The sequence below is a fragment of the Ictidomys tridecemlineatus genome, chromosome 7 (assembly GCF_052094955.1).
Source record: "Ictidomys tridecemlineatus isolate mIctTri1 chromosome 7, mIctTri1.hap1, whole genome shotgun sequence".
Lineage (NCBI taxonomy): Eukaryota > Metazoa > Chordata > Mammalia > Rodentia > Sciuridae > Ictidomys > Ictidomys tridecemlineatus.
The window spans coordinates 177,239,675-177,266,780 of record NC_135483.1 but is presented as its reverse complement, the minus strand read 5'-3'; the positions used below and the strand labels follow the sequence as shown (position 1 = coordinate 177,266,780).

Here is a 27,106-nt window from a genome sequence, read left to right as displayed (position 1 = left end):
AAGTTTCAGGGTCTAGGAGAGAGTTTAATATGGAATGAAAAGAATATGCATTCTCTTCAGCATTTGCCTGTGAACACAAAAGCCCACTCAGGAACCACAAAAAAGGTTCAAATGAACCAGCAGCAAATGAATGTATTAAATATATGAATATATTAAATACTAACGATAATGAATATTAAATACTAACGATAATCTATCATTATTGCATAAATATATAATATATATTATATATATAAATATAACACAAATATGTTATATATATAAATATAACACAAATCCTAAAATAACAAAAATATCTAAGGTGACATCATACTTCGTAACTGCGATTGGCAGAGTAAAAGCCTTACTTTGACATTAGGAGGCAGAACAACCATATCTTGGAAAATCTAAGAAATTTGAATATGGATTCTATATTAGAACTACTACAGAATTACTAATCTTATTAAATTTAATAATATATAATAATATGGTTTTACAAGAAAACTCCACTTTTTAAACAGAGATGATTGCTGCCAGTTGCAAAAGGCTAAAAGATATGATGCTTGATATTTATTTTAAAGAAAATTTAAGGAAAAAAATGTATTATGCAAGATTTTGATAAGTATTGAACCGGGGAAATGGGTGAATGGAGGCCCCTTATAATATTTTCTCAATTTTGGTGAAAGTTTGAAAAATTTTATAAGACATTCCGCTTTGCTACTTCCTGTTCAGTGACCTTGGGCAGAGCATTTAACCTCTCATGTTCCAGTTTTCTCAAGACAAAGAAGTAATTAGAGTGTTCCTCCCTCAGAGGTGTGTTGTATGGGTTGAAGGCATCCTGTGGACTGAGAGCTTAGAGCGGCATGAACATGCAATAATGATGGATTATCGTTAGTATTTAATATATCCATGAGGTCAGGAAAGATTTTTCCTACCATTTGCTGCTGGTTCATTTGAGCCTTTTTTGTGGTTCCTGAGTCGGCCTTTGTGTAATGAAAAATGAAACGGTACACAGGCAAATGCTACCGCAAATGCATAATTCTAATTGAATGCTACTGCAATGACACATGTGCTTTCAGATGATAGAAGTCATCAAGAACTAGTCATTAAATAATGGGAGTAGGGAGAAGAGAGATTCGGGAAGGAAAATATACCACAAACAATGTTCGCTGGTTAACACACTTTATATTTAACAAAATAATTTTTTAATAATATATTCTTTTACACATCAAATATTGTTGCTAGAATCCCCTTTTTACAGTTTAGTGTTGTTTGTTTTTTTTTTCTCACTAGTTTTCAGGCACACCATTTTTCAAAGATTTTAGAAACTGAATCATTTTTAACAGGCATCGACCTACAAACAGGATGTTGCTCCCTCATTCGAACATAGCTGTAGTTAAAGCCGAGAACCCAGAGAACAAAAGGCAGAGGAGAAATGGTAATACAGAGGTGACAGTGTGGCAGCAAACAAAACCTTCAAAGGAAAAAAAAAATCAAAACAAAACAACCAGACCAGAACTATGTTGTTCAGAGTTTGGAAAGAATTTCTCAATGACCTGGGTAGAAGGGAGTTGTAAAATGATGATCGGTTTAGGAGAAATTCTGTCACAGTATAGGTTCATCACTCTCCCTAAAGGGGAAAAAATTGTCAGTGCTACAAAATCTTAAAGGAAGGAGCTTTCAGAGAAGCTGGAAAAGAAAAAAAAAAGCTAGAAACCCAACAAGAGCAATAAAACTCCCTCTCTTGGTAACAGAGGCCACCGAGTAGCTGCCTCTTGCAGACCCTCTGATGAGAGTATCTTAATGGATGTTATCCTCCATTCTAGTAAATTCTTGCTGTGACTGTCCCTGTACCAAAACTTTGATGCAAAATGTCTGTACCTCAGCTTCCCAGTTGCACTCTCTTACTGTTTTCTGAAAAGGACATAGTAACTCCTTAATAATAGATAAGGTACTATGCTACATGGCCCTACTAATGATATGTTCTGAGGTTTCAGACCTTTTTCCTGTCATTTATTATGATTATTATTTCTTTCCAAGAGTGTGGATTTTTGAAGCTGGCAACAGGAACCTCAGGGCAGAGAAAGCTCTATAATACGTCTCTGTCTAGACACGAGCTGCAAGTGTGGAATGCCTTTGCTGTTGAGTGGAGGCATAAATCATGCAGAATTGTTCATGAATGATTCATGACTGTCTATATGATGTATCCATGGTGGCAACTGAAAGGCTCCAACCTTGCCGCAAATTGGTGTTCTAAGGGAAGGCGGCTGGATGCTCTTCCTCGGGATGGCACTGGGATTGCTATTTGTATCATAACACAAGCACAGTGTGCATTAAAGTGTCAGGTCCAACTTGTCGGCACATTAATTTTGGAAATGACAACTCTTTCTTGATGACAGGAGATGCTTTCAGGGAGGTGAGACTGACAATTTTCAACAAAAAAACCAATAGATGAGACTAAAAATATGGTTGTCCTGAAGGTGGACCTATGCTGTTAGAATTGTCACTCCTTACAGAGGCGACTGAGCCCCCCAGGGCTGCTGTTTGTGCATGTCCCAAAGAACTCAAAGGCTTACCCAAGTCACATATACAACCAGAGTGGAAACCACTCCACCGATTATTCTGGACCACTGACTCTCAGCCAGTTAACATTTTGTACCCACCCCACCCCTTTGGGTCCATTAGGCAATGTCTGGAGACATTTGGTTGTCACCACTGGGGGTTGCTACTGGCACCTAGTGGACAGAAGCCAGGGATGCTGCAAAACATTCTAAAAATGTCCAAGACAGCCCCCACTGACAAATTGTGATCTGGCTCAAAATGTCGATATGACTAAGGATGAGACATCCTGAGCTAGAATATAGCACTCCACGGGAGCCACTGCAAAACCGAGGTTAGAGTGGGAGCAGGAAAAGAAGAACACTGGTAATGAAGACAACCTTGAAGTTTCCTCAAGAACCCTACCAGATCTGCACCAGGGTTTTTAGGACAGGCGAGTGGAATAAGTGACTAACTATGCCATGTGGTCTCAGAATTACAAATTTTGCACTTGGATCCAGGTGGCATCAGATACCCTGTATGTTTTTTATTTATTTATTTATTTATTTCTGTTACTATACTAGCAGCATTTCCAGGGCAACCTTGAGACTCTTCGAAGGTTCACTTTAATAGTTCAGTATCTAATATATACATTTTAAAAAAATGTTCAACAATGGAATTATATTGTGCAAGACTCACTCTACCCTAATCTTTAATTTAAATCAGCACTTGAGGTGGAAAAAGTGTCCTGAATCTGTATTTTAGACTTAGGGCTGAGCGGTATTTTTTTTTTTTTTTCCTGTAACATGGCAAATGTGGTCCTGAACCATAAAAACTGCTCATGTATAATTCTGGCTTTCAGGCACAGCTGAACTAGAAAGTCAGAAAGGTTCAGAAGGGTTCAGATTCACAGTGGGGCTACTCACCCTGGTTCTGGTATTTATATTGCCCAGTGACAGAGTGGGTTTACAGTGTGTTTAGTTACAAACCAAACTCAAATTCAGCATCATGAAAAAGTCTGATGACTAGTGCTACCATTTTAACTACCTGTGTCTCTTTGGACTCTTTAGTCAAGCTCCTGGTGTTCTTTGCCTATTCATTTTTTGATTGGCAGTTTCAAGGTTTTGTGTATGAAATATGTGGTTTGTAAGAATCAAATTAAAGCCCCCACATAACGGACAAAATACCAGTTACCCACCATGTCCAGCAGAGGGTCCACTGGTGTGCGCACCCCTCTTTTCTTAGCTTACAGGGCATAATATTTACTCCAGGGATGGGATTGGTTGGATACTCTTGTATCTTCCTGCTCCCCCTGATGCTTCTTTAATAAACCTTTTTGACACATCTCAAAATTTTCTGTGTGGTCAAATCTGGCCTTTTAGGTTCTAAAAGTGGAAAAAAAAATATTCTAAGAGAAATGGCATGGAGGATGTACAGAAGAGTAAAAATGGAGTAAAACAGGGCCTGGTGAGCTGGCAGGTCGAAGGCATCACCAGGGAAGGAGCCTGTGCAAGGCTATTTCTTTCTTTTTGTTCCAGAAATCCAGTCGTCAAGTCACCATCAAGCATTGGTAATTACAAAAGCGGTTTAGATAGCTATATACCATATATATTTTATATAGCAAGAGAAAAAGAGAGAAATTTCCTCTTAGTAAAATATTCACTTTTGTCAACCCTAAAAGGTTTTGCTGGTGACCCTGTTGTAGCTGGCAGGAGTTTGTTTGTTTGTTTTGTTTTGTGTTAAACATGTGCAGTGTAGAAGCCATAGCATTCTCTCCTAAGAACTCGTCATTGGTTGGGAATTTGTCCTACACAGTCTGCTTGCCTTGGCATTCGCGCTTTGAACATTGAGCAGGCTTCCACCAGTCCCCGTTGTGACAGTGACAGATGTTACATTCGTCCACTTTCACTTCAATGCCAGCCGGAATTATTGTAGTTCCTGCAAAGCAGTTTGGACCTGGAACACACACATGCATCAATTAGTTGATTAAATCTGAGAAACTCCCCTTCTCGCTCCCATGCCTCTGTCCCCCAAGAGCAATCCCATCCCCTAAGATATGAACAAAGGGGTCAGAGTCTGCTGGCAACTTAACATCAAGAAACTTTCTATGCATCCCTTTGAAACTTTCAGCTCACTGTGTTTTGCACACAGCTCATATTTTCCATGTATATCATGCATTAAAAAAAAAAGTGAGACAATGCTCAAGAATCTTACTGTCTGCTTACTGAGTATGTATGATTTTCTTAATTTAGGTTCTATGGATTAATTTTACTTAATCTCTGGGGTTTAAAGATTGCCAAAGCATACCCTGAACCCACTAGGGGAGTACTGGCATGGTCTGAGGGACTGGATGGTGCCCATGGTTGATTCTCTCCCTTCGTGGGGTGGATGTGAGAAAATAAGCTCACTCACTCCCCAGATTCAGCACCTCCTGAGCCCAGTTCCTGGAAACCCCAGCTTGTTTCTTGATAACAATGAATAATTCATGACCAGATGATTTATTCATGTCCCCAAACAAGCTTTGTTAAAGGTTCATTTGATTTTTATAAATGGAGTTCCTTTAATCTGCTGGCTATCTTTTTTTTTGTTTTCTTCTTTTTCTATTTTTTTAAACAATGACCCAAATGGTTTGAAAGTCAGCAGGAATTTTATTCTATTTTTTCAGGTTCAGAAAAGCTTTACTGCAGAAGTCAACTGTTCATTTCAGGTGCATTTTAAAAAATTCACCAATCTTAGTGTTTTACTTCTTGTCTATATTTTCCCCCACTTTCCCTTATTTATTTAATTACTTTCTTGAATTTTTTTCCCCTTTGGCCTTCCCAATGTAGGGGTGCTAGTGTTCAGTATTAATTGATAATATTTTCCAAATTCAAATGGAATAAAAATTATTCCCCCAAATACAATGAATTAGAACAGGTGGTACAAATCACTGGTTTAAAAAAAAAAATTAGTATAAGTCTTTTAAGTACACATTTGGGTAAAGAGAATCAGCACTGAGTCGTGTCTAGTATCACTGGCTACTTGCCATAGCCACTACAAGGTAGCCTGGCAGCATATGTCAATGACCTTGCCCTCCTTTTACTTTCTAACCACTTGATAAGACTGTACAAGACTGTCTTTACTAGCAAATAAATGAAATCGGAGGCTATCTGTAGTTCCAGTTCATTATTGAAAGCTTGCTTTTTAAAGATTTTTTTTTAGTTGTTGTTGGACACAATACCTTTATTTTATTTATTTTTATGTTGTGCTAAGGATCGAAACCAGCTTTTCAAACATGCTAGGTGAGCGCTTTACCATTAAGCCACAACCTCAGCCCCATGAAAGCTTGCTTTTATAAAAATAAGAACAATTAAGCTACAACATATATTTCTCAATACACAGCTGTTGCATATGCCATGGCTTTAAATGCCCATTGTTTTAGCACTCCCAGACCTCAGCTGTGCATACACTGACTTTCCTTCACTGGATGACATGAACAGCTGAGCTGTGTGTCTGATCATGGAGAAATCAAGAACTGGAGAGACACATTGGGTCAACTCTTGACAATTAAACAACTGGTGAATGATCTGCCTTTACCCCCAAGGGTGTTTCTTGTTCTTATCCTATGGTAAATTCTTGGCATCCTAATTGCTAATTATTTAAGGATAACAATATTAATTCTGTAAATTTGGGGAATTAAATCATTGATAGATTGGATTGCCTTTGAGACTACACCTCTTTGGAAAAATTCAACACCAAACCATGCATGTGTTTTGAACTCAGAACTGAGAGAATATTCAGAGAACTTGGCAGAGTCTTTTCCGGAATGCAGCTGGTTCTCCCATGCCTGATGTTGACAGACTTCTCTCAGCCCACCATTTCTAGGCCAGACCTGGTCTTCCCAAAGTCAAGGTAGCTTTGGAAATGGAACTAGGCATGGCTCCAACCTGTTGAACCAGTCAGCCTGGAGGATGCATGGACCCCCCTGTCCCCCATCCTTTCCAACCCAAACTTTCACCCTAATTGTACACTCTTAACTTTTCCAAACAGGGAAAGCAAACCATGTTATTCTTAATAATAGTTTTAAAATATAGTAGTCCCTGAATAATACCCAGTAAGAGTTTTCATAGTTTCTTTAGATGATTTGGAAATCTGATAGAAAAATCTTAACTTTGTACGTGTATGTGTGTGTGTGTGCACATGCACATATTCATGTGCACGTTTGTATACTGCCAGTGCACAGGAGGCTGCATAGTCTCAAGGGTGCAATAAGAGGGAAAGGGTGAGAGGAATGTGTAAAAAGAAATTTCTTACAAGTGACTGTGCACATCTTGATGGGATACTGTACTAGAGCTCTGGTGTTCTGGTGTTCGCCTCTTCTGCACATGTTGGTGCTGTGCTATGACCAGTATGTATTGAATTAACCTCTATACATCATTTCTTAAGAGCCATTGGGATTTGTTGCACTTTAAGCCCAAGAAATATTAATTATTTTGATGGATATAAGAAAGAAAGATGGATGTATGAAAGAAAGATGCTTCTCATGTGCCAAAACTGACCAAAGGCACTGCCTATAATTAATGTGATAAGCTCTCTACTGTCAATCTGATGACTAGAGGTATTTTACAGAATCAAAAATGCTTGCTTGATCTTATCAACTTTAGTACTACAGTGATTTTATTGGTGCCCTTCTGAGAACCTCAGGTATAACTACAGCAAATCTCCAGTTTGCTGTTAATAGTCTTATCCACTTACAAGTAATTTAGATAATTGTCAAGCAGAATGGGGGCACTGTTTAAAAAGTGTTCTGGTATTAGGCCTTTCTCCTTAATAGTGTGACAGAAAATGCTAATTTGCTTTGAGCTTTTGAGTGTTCTACACGAGTTCCTTACCTAGGAAATATTTCTTTACTCCTCTCTAAAGTCCTCCTTTTCTTTGGGGGCTGCTCTCCTTTTGCCATGGTCTATGTGAAGGGACAAGTTGCTTTGAAGAGTGAACTCAATGGCAAAGCAACATATTTTAATGCAGACCACTTGGAGAAGCTCCAGGGGGGAAGCAATGAAGATGATTAAACTGAAGGCTGGCAAATAGGACCTCTGAGGAAAGGTTAAAGGGATTGGAATTATTTAATCTAGAAAGAGAAGACAGAGGAATAACTCAATAACTCTCAGGGAATGAAGGCTTGTTACATGAAGAATGGTAACTAAATGTGTACTCTTTTTTTTCCCCCTGGGGCATAAAATAAGAAGAAAAGGAGACCCATTGATTCTCAATGAATTGAAAACACACACACACACACACACACACACACACACACACACACACACACTAACTTCTCAGATATCTGAAAGTTGAATGTGGTGACTTCCAACAATGTGGTGAGATCTTCCTTAGAAAGGTTTAAGAATGGAAGAGAGGCCTGGATGTACAGTTTAGTGTACAGCCAGTGTTTGGCATGAGTGAGGTACTGGGTTCAATCCCCAGTACCCAAAACAACAAACAGAACAAGACCATGCAGGAGGTCTACCTGTCTAGTATGGTGTATACTGTCATCAACTTGAAGGGAGAAACTGAATATCTGTTAGTTCTTATGGTCCAGGACTAATGCTGCGTCTAGCAAATATTAAGCACTCAGTATGGCTTGTTCAACTGAGTGAAACAGAATGACCTGCCTAGTTACGCATTGGAAACAAATTTATTTTCTGAACCTATAGATCAGACCCTATCTATTCACTAGGCCTAGTCTTAGTAACATAGGTATAGAAATATTGATAATCAATGCAAATGCATGGTGAGAATTTCTTTAACACTGACTTCATGCTAGGAATCTGTCTCATTTAATATTTACAAAAACAATCATAGAAGGAAGGAACACACTCTTACCTCAGGATATGGTGCTTCACAGATAGAAAATAACTTGCCTGAAAGCACAAAGCCAGGAGGTAGCTTCAATAGGATATGAATTTGAATCTCTGTGACTCATAGGAGGCTTCTAGTTGCCCAGAAAAAGATTTCGGGAATTCATTGCTGTGTTGCTTTTCACAGATCCTGAGCTTCTAGTCAAAATTAAGAAGTCCAAATCATTTTAGTACTAGGATGCATACTGAGCTAAGATTGGGATGTGGTTAGAAAGCAGTGAGACTGTTTATCTATTGAATTTTATGCATTTACTAGTTATATAATGTGTATTCATATGGTCTCCAGGAAACATATTTTAAAGCAAACAAAAATTCCCCATGGAGAAGATGTGTGTGCAGTGAGGTATTCCTTAAGGCAGAGTGAAATTCCCACTGGTACTGGGTACAGACTGTTGTGGTTTAGATATGAGGTATCCCCAAAAAGGTTATGTGTGAAAAAATGCAAGAAGAGTCAGAGGTTAAATGATTAGATGATGGAGGTTGTAACCCAGTCAGTGGATTAATCCACTGATAGAAATGAACTGGGTGATAACCGTAGGTAGGTAGTATGTAGCTGGAGGAGATAGATCACTGAGGGCATGCCTTTGAAGTTTTTATGTTGTCCCTGGAGAGCAGAGTTCTGTTTCCTGATTGCCATGTCCTGAGCTACTTTCCTCTGCCCCCCCTTCCGTCATGATGTTCTTCCTCACTTGGGCCCAGAGCTATGGAGTCATCCATCTATGGACTGAGACGTCTGAAACCGTGAACCCTAAGTAGACTTGAGCTCCTCTAATTGTTCTTGTCAGATCTGTTGATCACAGCGATGAAAAAGCTGACCAAAACACAGACTGACCAAGAACCATAACGAAAGTGGCCTGTAAGTTGGGAAACCTGGTTCAAGTCCTGGTTCTTCCAGTTGATTATATATGTGACTTTAGTCAAATGCCTTGTAACTCAAATACAAAAGGTGACCTGGATTGTCTGGTTTGTAGAGAGGATTAAAGTTGGAAATGCAATTTTTTTTCCCCCCTGGGAGTTGAAGATGGTAGAAAAGAGGGGAAAATGGGAATACTTCTAACCAATAATATTTTTCTCCTGAAACAAAAATTTTCCTACTATTTTGTACTTTTCTGAGCATTTAGTTTGCATATCTAATATAAAAACTGTTTGTAATTTTTTTCCACATTAGAAATCAACCCAAGAAATTGTACAAGGAAGAGCAACATCTGAAGTCTACAAAGGCAGAGCTGCACTGGCGAGGTGGCTGTGGGAAGCGCATGCTCAGTCCAAAAGCAGCCTCACTTTTCATCTTCCCACCTGAGCTTCCCCAGCCACCATGGGGCACCTGCACAGAGCATCCAGTGATCAGAAGAAAAGCATTTGGAATATTTTCTCCAGCTTTAATAATCCAGGGATTTAAAAAAAGAAAACTGCAGAAAATAGAAGGGTCTCTTCATATTTTTGTTTCTAAGAACTAAACAGATTCATGTAGCGACTGAAACAATATCTTTTTTCTCCATAAGCCCCCAAATTTTCCTTATAAAAGGGTGCATAGAAAGTATTGGAAAAGGAAGTCAATAGCCATTCTGATCACACCTCCTACAGATCTATATTTGTGTGCTTGTTTTTTTAATAGATTTTATTCTTTATTGGTGTATTATAATTATACAGAACAGTGGGATTCCTCATGCCATCTTTGTATATGCATATAATATAATCAATCTAATTTTCAAGTACTTTCCCTTTCCTTTCTCTACTCCCTCCCCCTGTCTATTTGCTCTACTGATTTCTCTATTATTATTAATTATTATTATCATCATCATTAGGCATTATCATTATATATGAGATATATATATATATATACACATATACAGGGATTCATTGTGGTATATTTGTACATAGATACAGAATAGCTTTTTTGGAAGGGGATACAACAGGGATTGAACTCAGGGGCACTCGACCACTGAGCCACATCCCTATTTTGCATTGTATTTAGAGACAGGGTCTCATTAATTGCTTAGTGCCTCAATGCTGCTGAAGCTGGCTTTGAACTCCTGATCCTCCTGCTTCAGTCCTGAGACACTGGGATTACAGGTGTGTGTCACTGTGCTCAGCTGCAAAAGTTTGTTTTGATGTTAGACATTATTGGATCATATTTAAGGAATAAATAAATAACCTGGAATAAGTGTTGTGAAGGAGGGGGTCATGGAGCCATGGGTGGTAACAGAACCTGTCTCAGTTCGGTGTGTATGTTGTGTTGTATGGAGGTGCTGAGTGAGGTGGAGGTGGAATGTGACCCACTAAGGAAATAGAATAAGCTAGTGGGATTGTAGTGGTGGGCAAGTAAGAGGTCAGTGAACTTCCTAGAAAAGCAAATTGGGGTATTGGTATGCTGGGCCTAAACCTCATGTTGACTTGAAAGGAAATTGCTAAATATTCAGGAATTTTGTAATTACCATTATTTTGTTGGCTTGATTGGCCACAGGTAGGTATATTAAGATTATCTAAATCAGAAAAAGGTACAAAAATCAGCATTTAAAACTGTTCCTCACTCCCTGTCCCCAAAATTATAAATATTTGAGAGCATAACACTTGGTAAGAGCTCAAGATCCAGGGCCTTATTGACCATGTGAAAGATTTGGGTCTTTATTATAAAGCAATGGGAAGCCATTGAAGTATTTTTTGTAGGGGTGTGTGTGTGTGTGTGTGTGTGTGTGTGTGTGTGTGTGTGTTAACATGAGGTAAAGACCGATTCAGTAAATTGCACCAATGTCACTATATGATTGGTCCGTAGAACACCTATGGATGAAATAGAGAGGCCCTGCCTTGTCCTAGATATAGGACTTGTGAGATTGCAGGCAAAGACTAGAAGCACGATGGTCACTAAAACATTCTTTTCTCCTTTGCTTTGAGGCATTACACTATCTGCTAAAATGCTGGGGTGATGTTAAATTAGTGTTCACAATTAACACATTGACTTGAATTAATTGGTCAGATTATACCTTAAGAAAACAAAGTGCTAAGGGAAAAGGCCCCAGGAAATGTGTGATTTGATGTGAAGAAGGCAAAGGGCTGGAGGGCAGGCAGAGGTAACCTCTAGGAAGACAATTTAGTTGGGATCCCATAGTGGACCAGAATGGTGTCCATGTGATTGAGATACTAGGCTGTTGGGAATAGAGGAGGAATCCATTAGTCAAACATGAACAAAAAAGTACTTACTGAAGGAAATTGCATCCAGACTAGCCAAGAGAACCAAGTTGGCAGTAACACAAGGAAAGCAAGGGCCAAAATCATGCCACAGGGTGGGCCCAGTGAAGACTCCCCTTGGGCACAGATACAGCTGCTGGCCCCACCAGTATCACCAGCACAGGCCTCTGGATGCTGCTGTTGGAACCACTGGCACTAATGCCTGTCAGATGGGCCCTGCCTTGTGGCCTGGGTCTGTGCTTCTAGAAATCACTAGGTTATAATTCAAAGTCCACTGCAGGAAAGTCTAGCAGACAAAGCCTAATCAAGTATCCGCTCCTTAGGAGCAAGGAAAGTTGGAACATGAATTCCTGGCATTGGTAGATTTACTAGGGGCTTGGATAGGCTTTCTTCATAGGAAATTTCCTCAATCATAGAGAATTTTCCAAATCATAGAAAAAGGTAATTGTTTACTTCTGGTGCTAAGAGAAACAGGAAGAGGAATCAATGAGGGCAAACTTCTGAGTGCTATTATTTACTCCACATGTCAGTCGTAATCCTATCTTCTCCTATTCCTGACTGTACTGTTCTCTCTTGTTGGAAGCTCAGATGAAATCCAGACCCAGGGGACAGCACTCAATTCAGATAATGCTTTTAAAATTCTTCTAAAGAGCTTTTTATGCATGACCTTATTTTATCCTCACATGAGCTTTTATTTTCTTTGTTTTACAGGTGGGACGAGACATAAAAATGTCAAATGACTTTTGCAAAGTCACATAGTTAATCAGAAATTGAGATAGGATACAGCTATTTTTTTTTCCATGCTTCGTTTCAGAAGACAATCTTTCTATGCATAGGAGCTGATTTTTCATTTCTTCCAAGATTTGATAACACCTGGGATGATATGGTAATGGGAGAAGGAAACAACTAGTGTCTTTAAATTACTGGTGTGTGTGTGTGTGTGTGTGTGTGTGTGTGTGTACATGTATGTGTGTGTATGCATGCACATGCATGTATGTATGTACAGGTAAAAGGGTGAATAGGTGGAATGAATAGATGGATGAAAGAGAGAGTCTGGCTGCAAAATTCCCTTGTAGGGCAGGGAAATGGCCCCTCAAACAGCTGCATGTAACCTTTTCTCAGTACTTGGAAAACAAAATTTGCTCCCAGAAAGCACATCTGGCTAAGAAGGCAGTGTGGTTCCAGCAATCAATGGGGAAGGCAGCCAGATTGGCACAGAGATTCCTCAGGAGGAGATGGCTTGTCCATGTTGCTTCTCTATGCAGGTGCTCTTTAAAGTCGGCCTTTTAACTTCCCAGAGACTAGAAAAACCAGGCTGGTCATGACCACTTTGCGGGTGCTTTATGATTATAAACTAGTATGGTGTCCCTGAAAACTCTTCTCTGACAACAACTTCATATTGCTTAATAGTCCACTTTGGAGAATTGCAATCTCTGGCCTTGATTTGAAAATGTATTATTGACACTTGGTGTCTTTTAAAAATTAGTTGTAAATGATCTTCCTGCTGCATAAATGAGGCAGATTCCTATTGTGTAAAGCCATAAACATCCTATATTTATTTGGCAGAGCATCTAAATCATTGTTTCAGCAAATAGTAGGCTTGTAGGCTTCAGTTGGTGATTGAATTGGATTGGGCTCTGCCTTTCCTCTTAGCTGATTTTAATTCTCTGCTTCATGAAGTCTGATATATGTTATTGTGCTAAAGGAAAGCAAATAAGCTTTCTGATCAGGTACACCCATTTTCAATTATTAAAATATTGGAAAAATCTTTCTATAAAAACTTGTAATTATAGTTTTATTGCACTTAAAATTGGGCCAAATGCCTGAAGCCTTTCTAAGTGAGGTGTTCTGATGGCCTTCTTCATCCTGGACTGAGAGTAGCCATGAGATCCCCATTAACAATTGGAGCCATCAGACCAGGAATGGAGTTATCTCTCTGTTTTTAGTCACTCACCTCTACATTACTTTTGAATCCTTTTTATTAAACCTAAAACCAAAAAGCATCCTCAGATGGAAGTGGCAAGATTCAGGAAGCACTCTTTTCTCCGAGGTTGCCCTAAAGGTGACTGTTAATCATTTTATTTGAAAACTCAATATTGCCCAACTCCCACACAAATTTCAGTCTGAGAGCTCCAGAGAGTTTTCTGGCCCTTAAGTATGTAAGATTTATAGCTTGGTGTTCCAATTAAGTAAAATGCAAGGGCTGGAGCCCAGAGAGGAAGGACAGTCAGGCTACACAATAGAGATAAAGGCTGGTTGCTCTTTTTCTAATTTCAGGCAAATCAGCAGGCTTTGAGTACCAATGAAGTTCAGATTCAGCATTAGCTGGCTGCCTATGTCCAGTCTCACCTTCAAAAGCTGGTCAGAAAATGGCTGGGTTTGCCATCTGCTTAGTTTTGGCTTTGAGTAATATAATAATCTTAGTCAAAATTTCCGTACGGAAACAAGACTACTCTGTGTTGTAAGAGTTTTGAATGGTTTCCACATCACTGTCATATTTCTTCTCAGCAATTCAGACCCATTACAGAGCTGAGGATGCAGAAGTTCAGAGAGAGAAAGAAGATAAGGAGAAGGGGATTAGGACCCTGGAGCCAGACTATCCACACCACAATCCTGCTCCTGCCATTTGCTAGCTGTATGAACTCAATGTCTTCAGTCAAAAAGTGGGAATATTAGTAAAACAATGAAAGAAACTACTTTATGAGAGTTTTAATGGGCAAATGAATTAACATGTAAAGTACTTAAAACAGTGCCTGTCACTTAATAAATGTTAGTGTGTTAGTTTTTGCTATTTATCATTCCAATTATTCTTATTACCAAAGTTATAATCTGTAGGACTTTGGATAGGTTATGGGTCTAGGTCCTTTGATTTTTAGTCTAATGCTTCTTTTCTTTCTTTTTTTTTATCTTAAAACATGAATGAGGAAGTTTATCTTATTTATGTTAATTTTTTTTTTTTTTTTTTTTTGCAAAGCAAGTGGGCATATGGAGGTAAAGTCATTGTGGGTTTCCCCCAGGCCTGCTTACTGTTTGGATGAAGAGAACCAGTGACCAGTGCATGGCTGTACCATTTGTTGACCAAGAAGGGGTTCATTAGGAGAATGATTTAAAATGGATTTCCAAGATTGCTAATGGTAAATGCTTTTATTTATGGAAGAAAAGGGACCATATATGGTAGGAGAAAACCTAGTTAAAAACTAAAAAAGAGATTGCCACCCAAAACCGTTGAAGAATAGTCAAAGACAAATACATCTAAGAGTAAATGCTTACCAGTAGCAGAAATATTGAACAAATGATAGTACCCCATGTATTCTTCTGCTGTCATTAAAATGAATAAATTACAACCTCTAGTTGACTTGCTGGGATTTTTGTGAGATATTATTGAATAAGAAAGCAATTATGCAGAGAATAGTATACAATATAATCCTAGTTTAATAAAGCAAATGTAGATAAACAAAGTTCTGTATAGATGTTTGCACAGGATTAGATGAGAAAGGAAGAAAAATAAAGCACAAATACATTGTTGTTGGCACAGATCATACTGGTAGGAGGAGGACTTACTGATGAGGGAGGATATGAAGAGGATAAAGAGGCAGGAGAACAACCAAGTTTTTAAAAAACTTCACTAAGTAAGGCTCCATGGCATATTTATATTTGGTCCCATGCATAAAAATAAAGATATAAATGCTGGTATTGGCATGTACTTTAAAACCAATGTATATATCTAATGATCTTCCTTTTTTTCTTAAAATTTGTGATTAAATTGATAACACATCTGGTGCATCTTTGAACTGAGGATTTGTGGTGAAGATGGGTGCAGTAAGGGAAAGAACCTTCAGAGCCCTCAGATTCTAATATTCTTCACTTTAAACTCACGGGGCTGCCCTGTCCATTGCAGTAGACACTAGGCTTTGTGTGGCTATGGAGCATTTGCAATGGGGCTAATCCAAGGTACAATCTGTTGTAAGTCTCAAAAATAGAGATTTCAAAGACCTTAGACATAAGAGAAAAAGAACTTAAAATAATTCAGATAAAATAATTCATTACCTTTTTATATAGATGACATGTTGAAAGCAAATATTTTGAATCTACTGGGTTAACTAAAATTAATTTGTTGCCTTCTTAGTGTGGCTACTAGAAAATGTAAAGTACACATGCGGCTCCTATGATATATTTATAAACAGTAGTGGCCTAGAAAAATAATGAAAGGAAGAGAGAACAGGTGGCCAAGAGGAGATTAATTTTTACAGAATTTGGCAAGAGGAAATGTTGTGCATCATGAAGAAGTACCTGTGTTTAGGACAGGGGCTTGTCGAAGTTCAAGCCATTGATCCACCATAACTGCATCATTGGGGTGTCTTTGAAATGCAAACTCTCCACCCCCACCAAGCCATATTGAATCAGAGAGTCAGGGACCCCCACAACTGGTGTGACATTCTGATGCAGATGATTTGGATGCAGGCTAAACCAGAAGGTCACTACTTTAGGATAAGGCAGAACTTCGATAAAACATTGGGAACCAAGATGATAAGATAGTTAGTGTCAGCTTTGGAAGAAGCTTATCCAAAAACAGTGAATTCAGCATGCTACAGGAACACAGGCTTTTAGCAAGGGTCATTTCTGAGGAGAAATTCTGAGCAAGTAAATGGTGGTTAAATGGTTCAATTACTTTCAAGTTGCAGCATCAGCCTCTGAGCTGTCATTATTGTGTTTCTTCAATAAGTGTGATTTTTACCCACATGACAGCTTGAGAATCAAGGAGTCATGTGTGAGACATGGCATTTGGAACTGACTGTTTGGGGGTGCTTTAATGACCTATCTTTACAAAAAACAAGTCAGTTATCACTGGAAAGAAAATAGTATATATTTATCTTTGGGTTTGAAACAGTTTAGAAAAGATTATGTTACTCAGCATTACCTAACTTTCATATTAAAAAAAAAAAAAACTTTTTAAAGCAATCCATCTTCTACTTCTCAGAATTACTTTAGTATCATCTTTGAGAATTGTCTATTTCATTGATGAAAAATTGCAAACTTATTTTAATTTCCCTAAAATACTATGCTTGAGTGAATGCACTAGAATGAAAGTTATGTCCTCACTGGGGAGAGCAGGCATGAGACGTGAGTTTCTCTGGTCAACAAAGTGGGTATGTGTTTGTGCGCGCGCACGCGCGCATACACACACACACACACACACACACACACACACACACACACTGTACTTTATAATGGAGATGAAACAAAACTTTTCATTATGTGCAAAGATACAAAATGTTTTACAACTAAAGAGAAAAAGTGATCGATAGGTTATTTCATTTTTGGAAAATATGCTCAAAGATGCCCTGCTGATGTTTCCATGGTTTGTACAGTAATGCATTATTAGACATGTATTAGGTAAAGTAAGAAAGTGACATTTTCTTTCATGTATAACTAACAATGCCTGTAGAGACCTCATAACTGTGAGACATAAATGATGACAAGATTAGTATAAATAGAGTTCATGAGCTGTATCTCTTTAACTTAGTTTTTGAATAACAAACTCATCATTTAAAATTCCACCAAAAATACTAACTACCTACCAGAACCAACCATTGTTTGAGGCAGTGGAAATATAATGTTGAGACAAAAGGACTTTCTGTGCAAATATGTAGATATTCAAAATTGAATAACAATGCAATGAAATTTATGAAAAATGAAATAAGGAGTGCAATGCTAAAGGGAATTAATCTAGAAATCAGAGATGGGAGTCTCAAAGAAGTGCTTTGTGATGGTAGGAGGAAGCCAGGGAAGTGAGAGGTGTCAGCAAAAGGACATGTGTGGACAGCCCTTGTATGCAACCAAAGTGTAGGGAATGGGAAATCATTTATGACACTGCAGTGTGGAGCCAGAGGGAGGGGGCAAAGGTCAAGTTCTTAACGTTTTTAAAAACTATAATTGGGGTTTGGGATTGCATCAAAATGGCAACTGAACCATCGCATGAAGGGACTTAGATTTTCAAATTAGTGAAATATTACATTAGCTTCAATGTAGATAATGAATTTAAGCAGAGGCAAGAGTTGTCTCACTGAAGGTATACCAACTGAATCAATTCTTGCATTATTCTAGGTAATTACAATGGTGGGCTAGACAAGGGTGGTAGCCATGAGAAACAGAAAGTGGATGTGAACTATGTTTAGGAGAGAAAATCAGTATGATTCTACTAAGATGATGGTGGATAAACTTGTGAAGTAAGACAGAAGATGGCTTTTAAGTTTCTGATTTAAGCAAGCATATGGAACATTGTGTAGGAACAGGATTTTGGGGAAAGAGAATAGGTTACAGTTAGGAATTTTGAATTGATGTATAGACGCATCATCTATGAAGTTAAGTAGGGGAGTACAATTAATTGAGTGGGCACAGAGAAGCAGATGTCCTTGGCAAATGAAAGGTCATTGATCCCAAGGGAGTGAAGAGGTTTCCCTGGTACACTGGATTTAGGGTAAGAAGAAAGAAGACCCATCAACCTAGCATAGCAGTGTTGTTTAAGGGACAGAAAAAAGAAAGGAAGCCAAATGAGATGACTGAAAAGAAAAATCCAAATAAGAAGGATATAACAGGGGAGCATGTGATATCAGAGAGACAAAGAAGATAGAACATTTTTGGTCCTGGGAGGAGGGGTGTGAGTGTCAAATGTAGCTGAGATGAATATTGAAGTGAGGACTGAGCCAAGTTCATCCTAACCCCTGCAGGAGCAATTTCTGCAAGGTGACAAAGGCCAAAGCCAGTTTGGAGAGGTTGTAGAAATAAAGTAAGTCCAGTGAATAGCTGTAGAAGGCAATGCTGAGGAGAGCTAGTCAAAATGGAAGAGAGAGAAATATGTTTAAATGCTGGAAGTAAAGAATAAGGGAAAAGAGGAAGCTGATTGTGAAAGAAGAGATGGGGAATAAGTGGTAGAATAGAGTCCTTGAGAAAGGAAAAGGACATGGAATTATGTGTTCTAAGATGGAAGCAGGGGGCCATCTTCTATTGTAATAGGCAATAGGAGGCTGAAAGAGCTTCTGCTAATTTCTATTTTCCCTGGGAAGTAGGAGAGGCACTAATCTGCTGAATGTGGAGGGAGGAAAGGAGGAAAGGAAAGGAAAGGAAAGGAAAGGAAAGGAAAGGAAAGGAAAGGAAAGGAAAGGAAAGGAAAGGAAAGGAAAGGAAAGGAAAGGAAAGGAAAGGAAAGGAAAGGAAAGGAAAGGAAAGGAAAGGAAAGGAAAGGAAAGGAAAGGAAAGGAAAGGAAAGGAAAGGAAAGGAAAGGAAAGAAAGGAAAGGAAGGAAAGGAAAGGAAAGGAAAGGAAAGGAAAGGAAAGGAAAGGAAAGGAAAGGAAAGGAAAGGAAAGGAAAGGAAAGGAAAGGAAAGGAAAGGAAAGGAAAGGAAAGGAAAGGAAAGGAAAGGAAAGGAAAGGAAAGGAAAGGAAAGGAAAGGAAAGGAAAGGAAAGGAAAGGAAAGGAAAGGAAAGGAAAGGAAAGGAAAGGAAAGGAAAGGAAAGGAAAGGAAAGGAAAGGAAAGGAAAGGAAAGGAAAGGAAAAGGAAAGGAAAGGAAGGAAAGGAAAGGAAAGGGTTGAGACAAAATAGAAAAGCTAGCTGCCTGGGGAGGCATAATGAAATTGTTGAGCAGGGCTGACAGTCCAAGTGAGGAAGGTGACAACAATTTATAGTGGTAGCAGTTTGATTGCTTGTGTGATCTTTCCCTCCAGAGCTCAACAATATTGTGGAAGAGTACTCCAGGCAGATAGTCAGCATTTAATAGCAGTGTGACCTCAGGCAAGGCACATACTCTGTCTGTGTGTCCCTTGCCATCCCACACTACAACACACACTACTCACTTATCTGTGAACTGAGAATGATAAGATTATCTCCCACCAATAGGATTGTTGCATTATGCAATGAGGTAATACATATAAAGTGCTGAGAATAATTAACACACACTGTGTGCACTCTACAAGTGTTAGCAATGATCAAAGTTGGGGTTTTGGCAGGTACTTGTGACGACAGCAGTAAAGGAATGGAAGATATTAACAAGAGAGTGAATGAAATTGTAAAATAAAGAGAACTGGAACAAAAGGGAAATGAAGACATTGATTTTGGAAATCACTAGATAACTTTGTATTTATTGGAAGGATGCCTGATATGGATTCCTGAACTCAGAATATAGTATAGTTTTACTGACCGAATAGAAGTGTTGATAGAAAATGAATAACGTTATCTGAGCTCTGTTACCCAGCTTCTATTCTTCTTTGGTGTAGAACCTATTAATAAGGAATTTATGTTAAAAAGATATTGCTATATTTTTTTTTAAAGAACTTTAGCTTGAAGCAATTCCTATGTGCGACTGTGAAATGGCAAAGTTCTTAAAAAGAAAAAAAAATTATAAGTAGCAATATTAAGGGAATCCCCTCAAGTTAAGGCAATTTTGTTTAAAGGCTGTATATTTGCCAACTGTTTATGTTCTGTTCCTCGAGGTCCGCAATGCAATTTAAGCCAGAAAAACAATCAGTTTGGTCCAAGCTTGAATTGCTGCAGAATAAACAACCTCTTAAAAAAAAAAAAAGCTGAACTTTAAAAGGAACTCTCTGCATTGCTGATATGCTGAGACACTCAGAGGAGCTATTTTGTCCCAGAGAATACCTTTTGTATGGTCATTCAGATCATGGATTGGGACCCTGTTTTTTTTTTATCATAAACATAAATGGACTTTAGACAGCATATATTTTCCAGGTAGGGCGATGATTAGCGTCTTATATGATAGAACATTACTGAAGAGCTCTTCAAGCTCTCTGAAAACAAACAAACAAACAACAAACAAAAACAGTTTCATTCACTAACAAGCAAATAAGCAAAATGCAATTATTGATGAGGGGCTGGCTACTAAGTCTAAAAATCTTCCTTTTTGTTTTTGCATATGCAAAGAATTTTTCTTTGAATTTAGAGGGTAAAGTGGGGAGAAGATAGATCAGGATAGTTAATTTTAGGTGCAATACTGCCACTCTTATCTAAAAAATATCCCCAAATCTGCTGCCTTTCCAGAAATTGTTAATGAACAGATGATGATAACTAAGAATATTCATTCATTTTTTTCAAAAACATTGAAGGCTTCTTCTGTGTTAGATATAACAAAACACTGTGGTTATAGTGGTGGGAAGACAAATCTAGCACTCAATTGGCTTAACTCTAGCAGATACAGGCAAGCATCAACTTAGGAATAGGATGTGATAAGGTAGTATTCAGGGAACCAATCAACACTGAGGGGAAATATCCTCTTCCTGGAGAATATGAGGGCTGAGTGATGTCCTAGGGAATCAAGTGAACAGGGAAACTTTCTGATGAAGAATCAAGGTGGCAGAGTGAATGGGTGAGCAATTCTATGTAGCTGGATCTTAGGGTTCACTTGGAACTGAGCTGGAAGAGAAGGAGATGCAGTGGCCAGGTTCTAAAAACCTTGTGATCTGTACTGTTAAAGTCCTCAGGACACGACGAGAGCTTTTTATAATTATGTTTATGCTTTAGCCAATCACCCTTGCTGTTGGGTGGGGTGAAGTTAGAGGGTATCCAGATTGCAGAGAGCAATAACAGCAATTACTTCAGTAAAGAAATGGGGGAAGGCCTGTCTCGGGGTGGGAGGAGTGGAGAAGAGAGGACAAGAGGTTACAGGGAGGAGATTAATAGAATGTGGGCATATAAGTCATAAGAAAAAGAAAGGAAATAGAATTATGTCCATGCTTCTTGCCTATGTTCTGGACTGCAGATGGTATCTTTCACAGAAAGGAGAAATACACAATAGGAAAGTTTAGTGATAGACATGTTCATTTTAAAAGTCTTTGGCTTATAGCAAGCTTCAAGTAAGTAGTCAGATAGAAAGGCTGAGATATCAAGGGAGATATTTGATCATCAGTTCATACGTCTTCAGGATATAGATGGTGAATAAATCCCTAAATGAGGATTCTTAGGGAAAAGAGAGACGAAATAACAGGAGGATGATAGGAAGATGAATATGGATGGGATCCAAGGAACAGACCTAGAGGCCTTAAGTGGAGCAATGGAACCATGAGGGCATAGTATGAAGATGGGAGTGAGATGGTGGAATTGAAGTCAACAGAGCAGAAGGTGTTCATGAAGAAACTGAAACTGCAAATACCAAATTTGAATTCAGTATTGGATTTGTATCCATTGAATTTGCCATTCAGCAGGTCCTGGGTAGTGGTGGCAAGGGAAGTTCTATGTCATTGTGGAGAAGAAACTGGACTTGAGTGGTTTTAAAAGTGATGTGTGGGAAGAAATGTATCGGCTACACATTCAAGAGGGTGGTTTTGAAAGACAGATGAAATAGCAAAATAAAATTATTCACCCAGTTGATGTATACTTTTTAAAACCAGGGACACATGTTTATGACCTTGTGCTGAGAGGAGAGAGCCAGGAATAAAAACTGGAGGTTTTGAGAAGATGCTCTGGGTCTTGGTGCAGAGAAGGTGCTCCAGTAAAAATGCCATAATCTCTGGACCAGCAGGAGCAGCTCCACCCGAAAGATTGTAAAACATGAGCCACATCAGACCCTATGGAGATTTACTGAACCAGAACCTGTCTTTTAACCAAAGGGAAACGTTTCCTAAGACATAAAGGTAAAGGTGGGCACAGGTAAATTTCTTGATGCTGGCCAAGAAAGGAGTCAAAATGATGCTACCTCGTTCTGCCGAGAAGCAGTGAAGTACTCTCCTGAGAATGAGAGGAATTGGGGGCATGGGATAGGAGAGAGTCAGCCCTAGGTGTGGAAGCTTGATGAGAGAGAAAACCTGGCCCTCACTGTGGCCTGAAAGAGAAAGGATACGTGGCCATCTCCAACCAAGGAGGCAGATGACTGATGGGGGTTTGGGGATTTGCTAAACAGGTGGCAGTCAGCAAGGAAAAGGGTGAATAAGGATATCAGTTAGAAGAGTAAGTCAATAAAGATAAATGGGGACCAATAGATTGGAAGGAAATGGAGCCAATCACAGTCATTGTTCCAAATGGGAAACAACTAAACTATCAACAACAGTGGATGTTCATGAAAGAAGAACTGTTATCTCTCTCCAACACACTTTTTGCTTGTGTGTTTCACAACAACCCACCCAAAGCATTCTCTGTACTCTCCTCTCCGCTGGTGATCTCCCCTACACTCTGAGACTGCTGCAAAGTTGCCCACCAAAAATGCTTCAGTGCTACTAAATTTACTACCACTGGCTGCCAGGTCCTTAAAATAGAAAGACAATTGGTAAAAACTGACTGAGGTCTTTAAAAGATCAGAATGATGTTCTTTCCCATTGTGAATATATTTTATAAAAATTTTCTGTATAAACCTTTGAAAAATTTAAACTTAAAGTATGTTGTGAGTGCTACCATGAAATCTCCTCCATTGTCTTTAACCTCCAAACTTCAAAGCACTTAGTTCTTCCCTTATGACACCATTTAACTATAAAAAAAAATCAACACACATATTTTAATAGTTTCATTCTAAGAGATGTAAAATCTGAACAGTAGGAATTGTCTTGCTAGTTTATGTTGCAGCACTGGGTCAAGAAGTTCGTAGCTGAATTCGAGAGTTTAGAATTGGTAGGAAGTCCAGAAAGTGATGATGCAAGAGAAAGAGTTGGGGGAAGATTAGGAAAGTCCTTTTGTACCAAAATCAGAGATTTGAATTTTAATCTCTCAGGAATTGGAGAGTCATTGAAATATGTGAGTTTGGGAAGTTATAGGATGCAAGCATTTCAGAACCCCCTGTATCTAGAGTGCAGAGGACTAAACAAGGTGTGCAAGATCACAGATAAGATTGTGAGTTTCAAAACTATTGTGATTATCCAGGAGAGAAAGAAGAGCCTGAACTAAGGTGTAACTTTTTAAAAATGATGGAAAATCTTCACTTAAGACATGGCAGGATGTAATGATGTTGGGTGTAGAGAAGGCAGCTGGGGTCGCAGTGTATAGCTCATCCCTGGTTTCTGCACTGGGTGACAAGTAATGCCACTCACTGTGATGGACAGAACACAAACAGGTTAAGGGGAGAAAAAAGAGGATGGTGATGACATGTGGTAACTTGGGAGCAATGAGTTCAAGCTTACACATTTTAAAATATTTAATTCCTGGTAATAAACTTCAGTTGAATGCATTAGACATTAAAAGAATGAATTGAGACTGTGTTTTGAACTTTAAGGAAGAGCCAATGTTGAAATAGCAACACGTTATTAAAAATATTTACATTTATTTCCCCCAAGTGGAATTTATAAACCACTCCTACGGTCAAGTTGTCTTGTGGGAAAGCGAAACATCTGCTAGAAATTCCACTGATCTTTAGATACACCCAAGTTTTCATATGACGCTCATTTTCATTCCAAATGGCACAATGCAGCCCTAGGGATCGTACTTTCTGGAGCATTTGAGCAATAAAGAGAATTTGTGCAGCACTTGCATTTCACATGCAGGTTTTCCAGCCAGCTTGGTTCTGAACACTGAGTTAGGCACTTTTTAAACATCTGCATATCTGGGTTTGTCTCTTTGCATCAGAAAGTTTGCAGTGAACCCGAAAGATGTTAGGAAGCCTTTGAACTAGCTCAGTATTTATCTCCAAACCTTAGCAGAGACGCTAGGTAGGGCAATAGAAGTATCATCAAGGTTGTTATGTTTAGAAATAAAAAAGGGAGACCAAAGAAATGTATCCTATAATTCTATCCAGATCTCAATCTTTTGTAGCATAGGTATATGACTAGGCCAGCTTCTTGATACAGCCTGATTGTAGCCATAACTTTATGTTGTCCTCATTGTTTCTTTTCATCCATGATCATCTAAGGCTTTAGAAATAATGTCCTCAATAGATGAAGCTGCCCTATTTGTGTCCTCTTTGATCTTCTCACCCGTGGAAAGCTGAGTAATGACCTGCCAAAGATGTCCATATCCTTCTCTCTGTTACTGTGAATGTTACTTTCCATGGTGAAATCAAGTTTGCAGACGTGAGGTGGCTAAGGATTTTTGAGATGTGGGCATTATTGTGGATCACCCAGGGAAACTCATTGTTAATCACATGAGTCTGGACAGAAGAGAGGCAGGAAGCTCCCAGACAATAGTAGGAGATGTGAGGAAGGGGCTGGAGAGAGGGGAGCAGGTGCTCCTGCAGGACACCTCCAGAAATTCAAGATCCCCCTTCCAGCCCCCAGATCTTCCAGAATGAAAGCAACTGCCTGATAATTCCTTCATCTCAGAATAAATAATTTGTCTTTTTTTTTTTTTTTTTTTTTTTGGTAAGGGGGATTGAACCCAGAGGCACTTAACCACTGAATCACATCCCTAGCCCTTTAATTTTTTTTTTCCTTTGAGACATGGTCTTGCTAAGTTGCTTAGGGCCTCACTACATTGCTGAGACTGGCTTTGAACTTAGGATCCTCCTGCTTCAATGTCCCAAGCCACTGAGATTACAGGCGTGTGCCACCACACCACTTTGTCTTCTTTTAAGCAACTGCGTTGTGGAAATTTGTCCACAGAAGCCATTGGAAGGTTGAAACATGAACCAGTCTGTAGATGATGCTAACCCAGAAATGCTGGGTGGAGATGTAAAGTAGAATTTCCACTGGATTTTAAAAGATTTCAAAGTGTGCATTGATTACTAATGCTGCTATTAGTATTCTGAAAGATAATATCTGGAGGGGAAAGGCTGGGTCCAGCTTAAACACAGATTAAGATAGTTACCCACCATGAGCAGGTTATTATCATGGGAACCACTTGACAAATGGTCCATGTTAACAACTGGGTGGGATTTGAACTGAAGTATTAGTGGTCTGCCCTTCACTGCTTTATATACATTAAAAAATCAAGGATGCTTCAATGCTTTCAGAATAGTACCTCCATCCACTGGATTTGGTTGAGTTCCCTGCTCAGATTTGAATTTGTAGGCAGAGTTTTAGAGTATTTATATCCTGCAGGGAAAACATGGAAATTTATTTATGAATTGTAAGTCCTGGCTTGCACTGTTCATTTTCAGAAATCAAAAGTACATCATCTCTGCCAACATGCAGTTAAAAAAAAAAATCCATGCAGATCCTTGAGAATATTGGCAAAAAATAGAAAAAAAATGTGCAAATGTTTTAAGCCTGTGAATTGCATGCCTTGGGTTGTTAAGCACTGATAGAACACCCATAATGCAGGAGAGATGCCGAGCCACGTGGCTCAGCAGAACTAACAAAGAGGACTGAGTAGTACGAGTGACTAATTGCTGTGCTAGTTCACTACTGTTGAAAAGCCTGAGAAAGGAAAACATCCATGAGTCATATGATTTTTGTAGATTTAATGACAGCCCTGGAATTACATTGGCATTGCCTCCAAATTGAGGAAACATTCAAAGAAAGCAGAACTCGCGTTAACTCGTGTAACTCAGTATGAAACCTAAATCACTGGAAAAAGCTGGGAGAAGAAAAAGAAGAAAACTCTCATGCACACAGTTACAGGCAAACTTTCATGTACTTGCCGATTCACTCAACATGCCCTGCTCAGTGCCTGCTAGATTCTATGCACTGTGCTTCTCCAGGGCAAAGTAATTTGTTTTCAGCTATTAGTATGGGAGAAAATTCATGATAATGCAGGATTGCTGAGGTCTCTGTGAGGCTATCTGGTTTTCACTAGAACACAAGGGCATAGGGAATATGCTTTTCTTTACTTGATTCCTATGGAATCTCTAATCTCAGGTGTCTGTGCCACCGTGAACACCTAGAACATTTCAATTATTGCATTCTGTCCCCAAGGGAGAAAGCAAAATAGGATTTTGCTGAGTTTTGCCTTATGCTGATCTTGAGTGAATGCTACTCAGCTGATCTACTCCTCTGTTACTTTCCTGTGGATATCAGTCTTTGCCTTTAAAAAAACAATTTTAAATAAAATTGATCGTTTATTTTTAAGGAGTGCCATATCTAGACCCCCCAGGAAAAGAGACACTAACAATCACAAATCATATGTTAAAACATGACTATCTTCTGCCCTTTCGGTTCTGGTAAATTTTTCCTTGCCTCAGTTTGTATATAGAACTTTCTCCAGCCTATTCTTGGCTGTACGCATCTAGACTTATCTATTTTGTTCTACTCTGGTTATTCCACTGGAATCATCCTTGTTTTAGTTCTAGGGTTGGTTCAAGGATTTCAGGAGGGTTTAAAAAGTTTAAAAGTTTATGGAATGGAACCCCAAATGGTTCCATTTGTTTCCTAAAATCTCCTCAAGTCCCCAGATCATGGCTGGATCAATGGTGTCATTCAAGCTCCTGATTAACAAAAAGCCATTATTTTCAACTGACCACTTTCCCTTGAGACCTTCATTGTCCTGCCCTGTATCTCTATGGTGGAATCTGGCACAAACAGCATTCACATATACATCCATTTGTACACCGGACTTTGAGCACCAAAAAAAGGCAATAAGGACATTGCATAGTAGGAGCTCAGTAAATAATTATAGCATTTCTTCCAAAAAAGGCTTCTG

The 27,106-nt window shown here is 38.8% G+C and overlaps 1 protein-coding gene across 1 annotated transcript in view; it reads right to left on the bottom strand.

The window, feature by feature from the left end:
• Positions 1-1,144: 1,144 nt before the first annotated feature.
• Positions 1,145-27,106, bottom strand: part of Vwc2l (von Willebrand factor C domain containing 2 like) — a 151,708-nt gene continuing 125,746 nt past the window's right edge. The window contains exon 4 of the mRNA XM_005331854.4: positions 1,145-4,473. Within this exon, the coding sequence (XP_005331911.1) occupies positions 4,325-4,473 (149 nt within the window). The 3' untranslated portion in view covers positions 1,145-4,324. The remainder of the gene's footprint in view (positions 4,474-27,106) is intronic.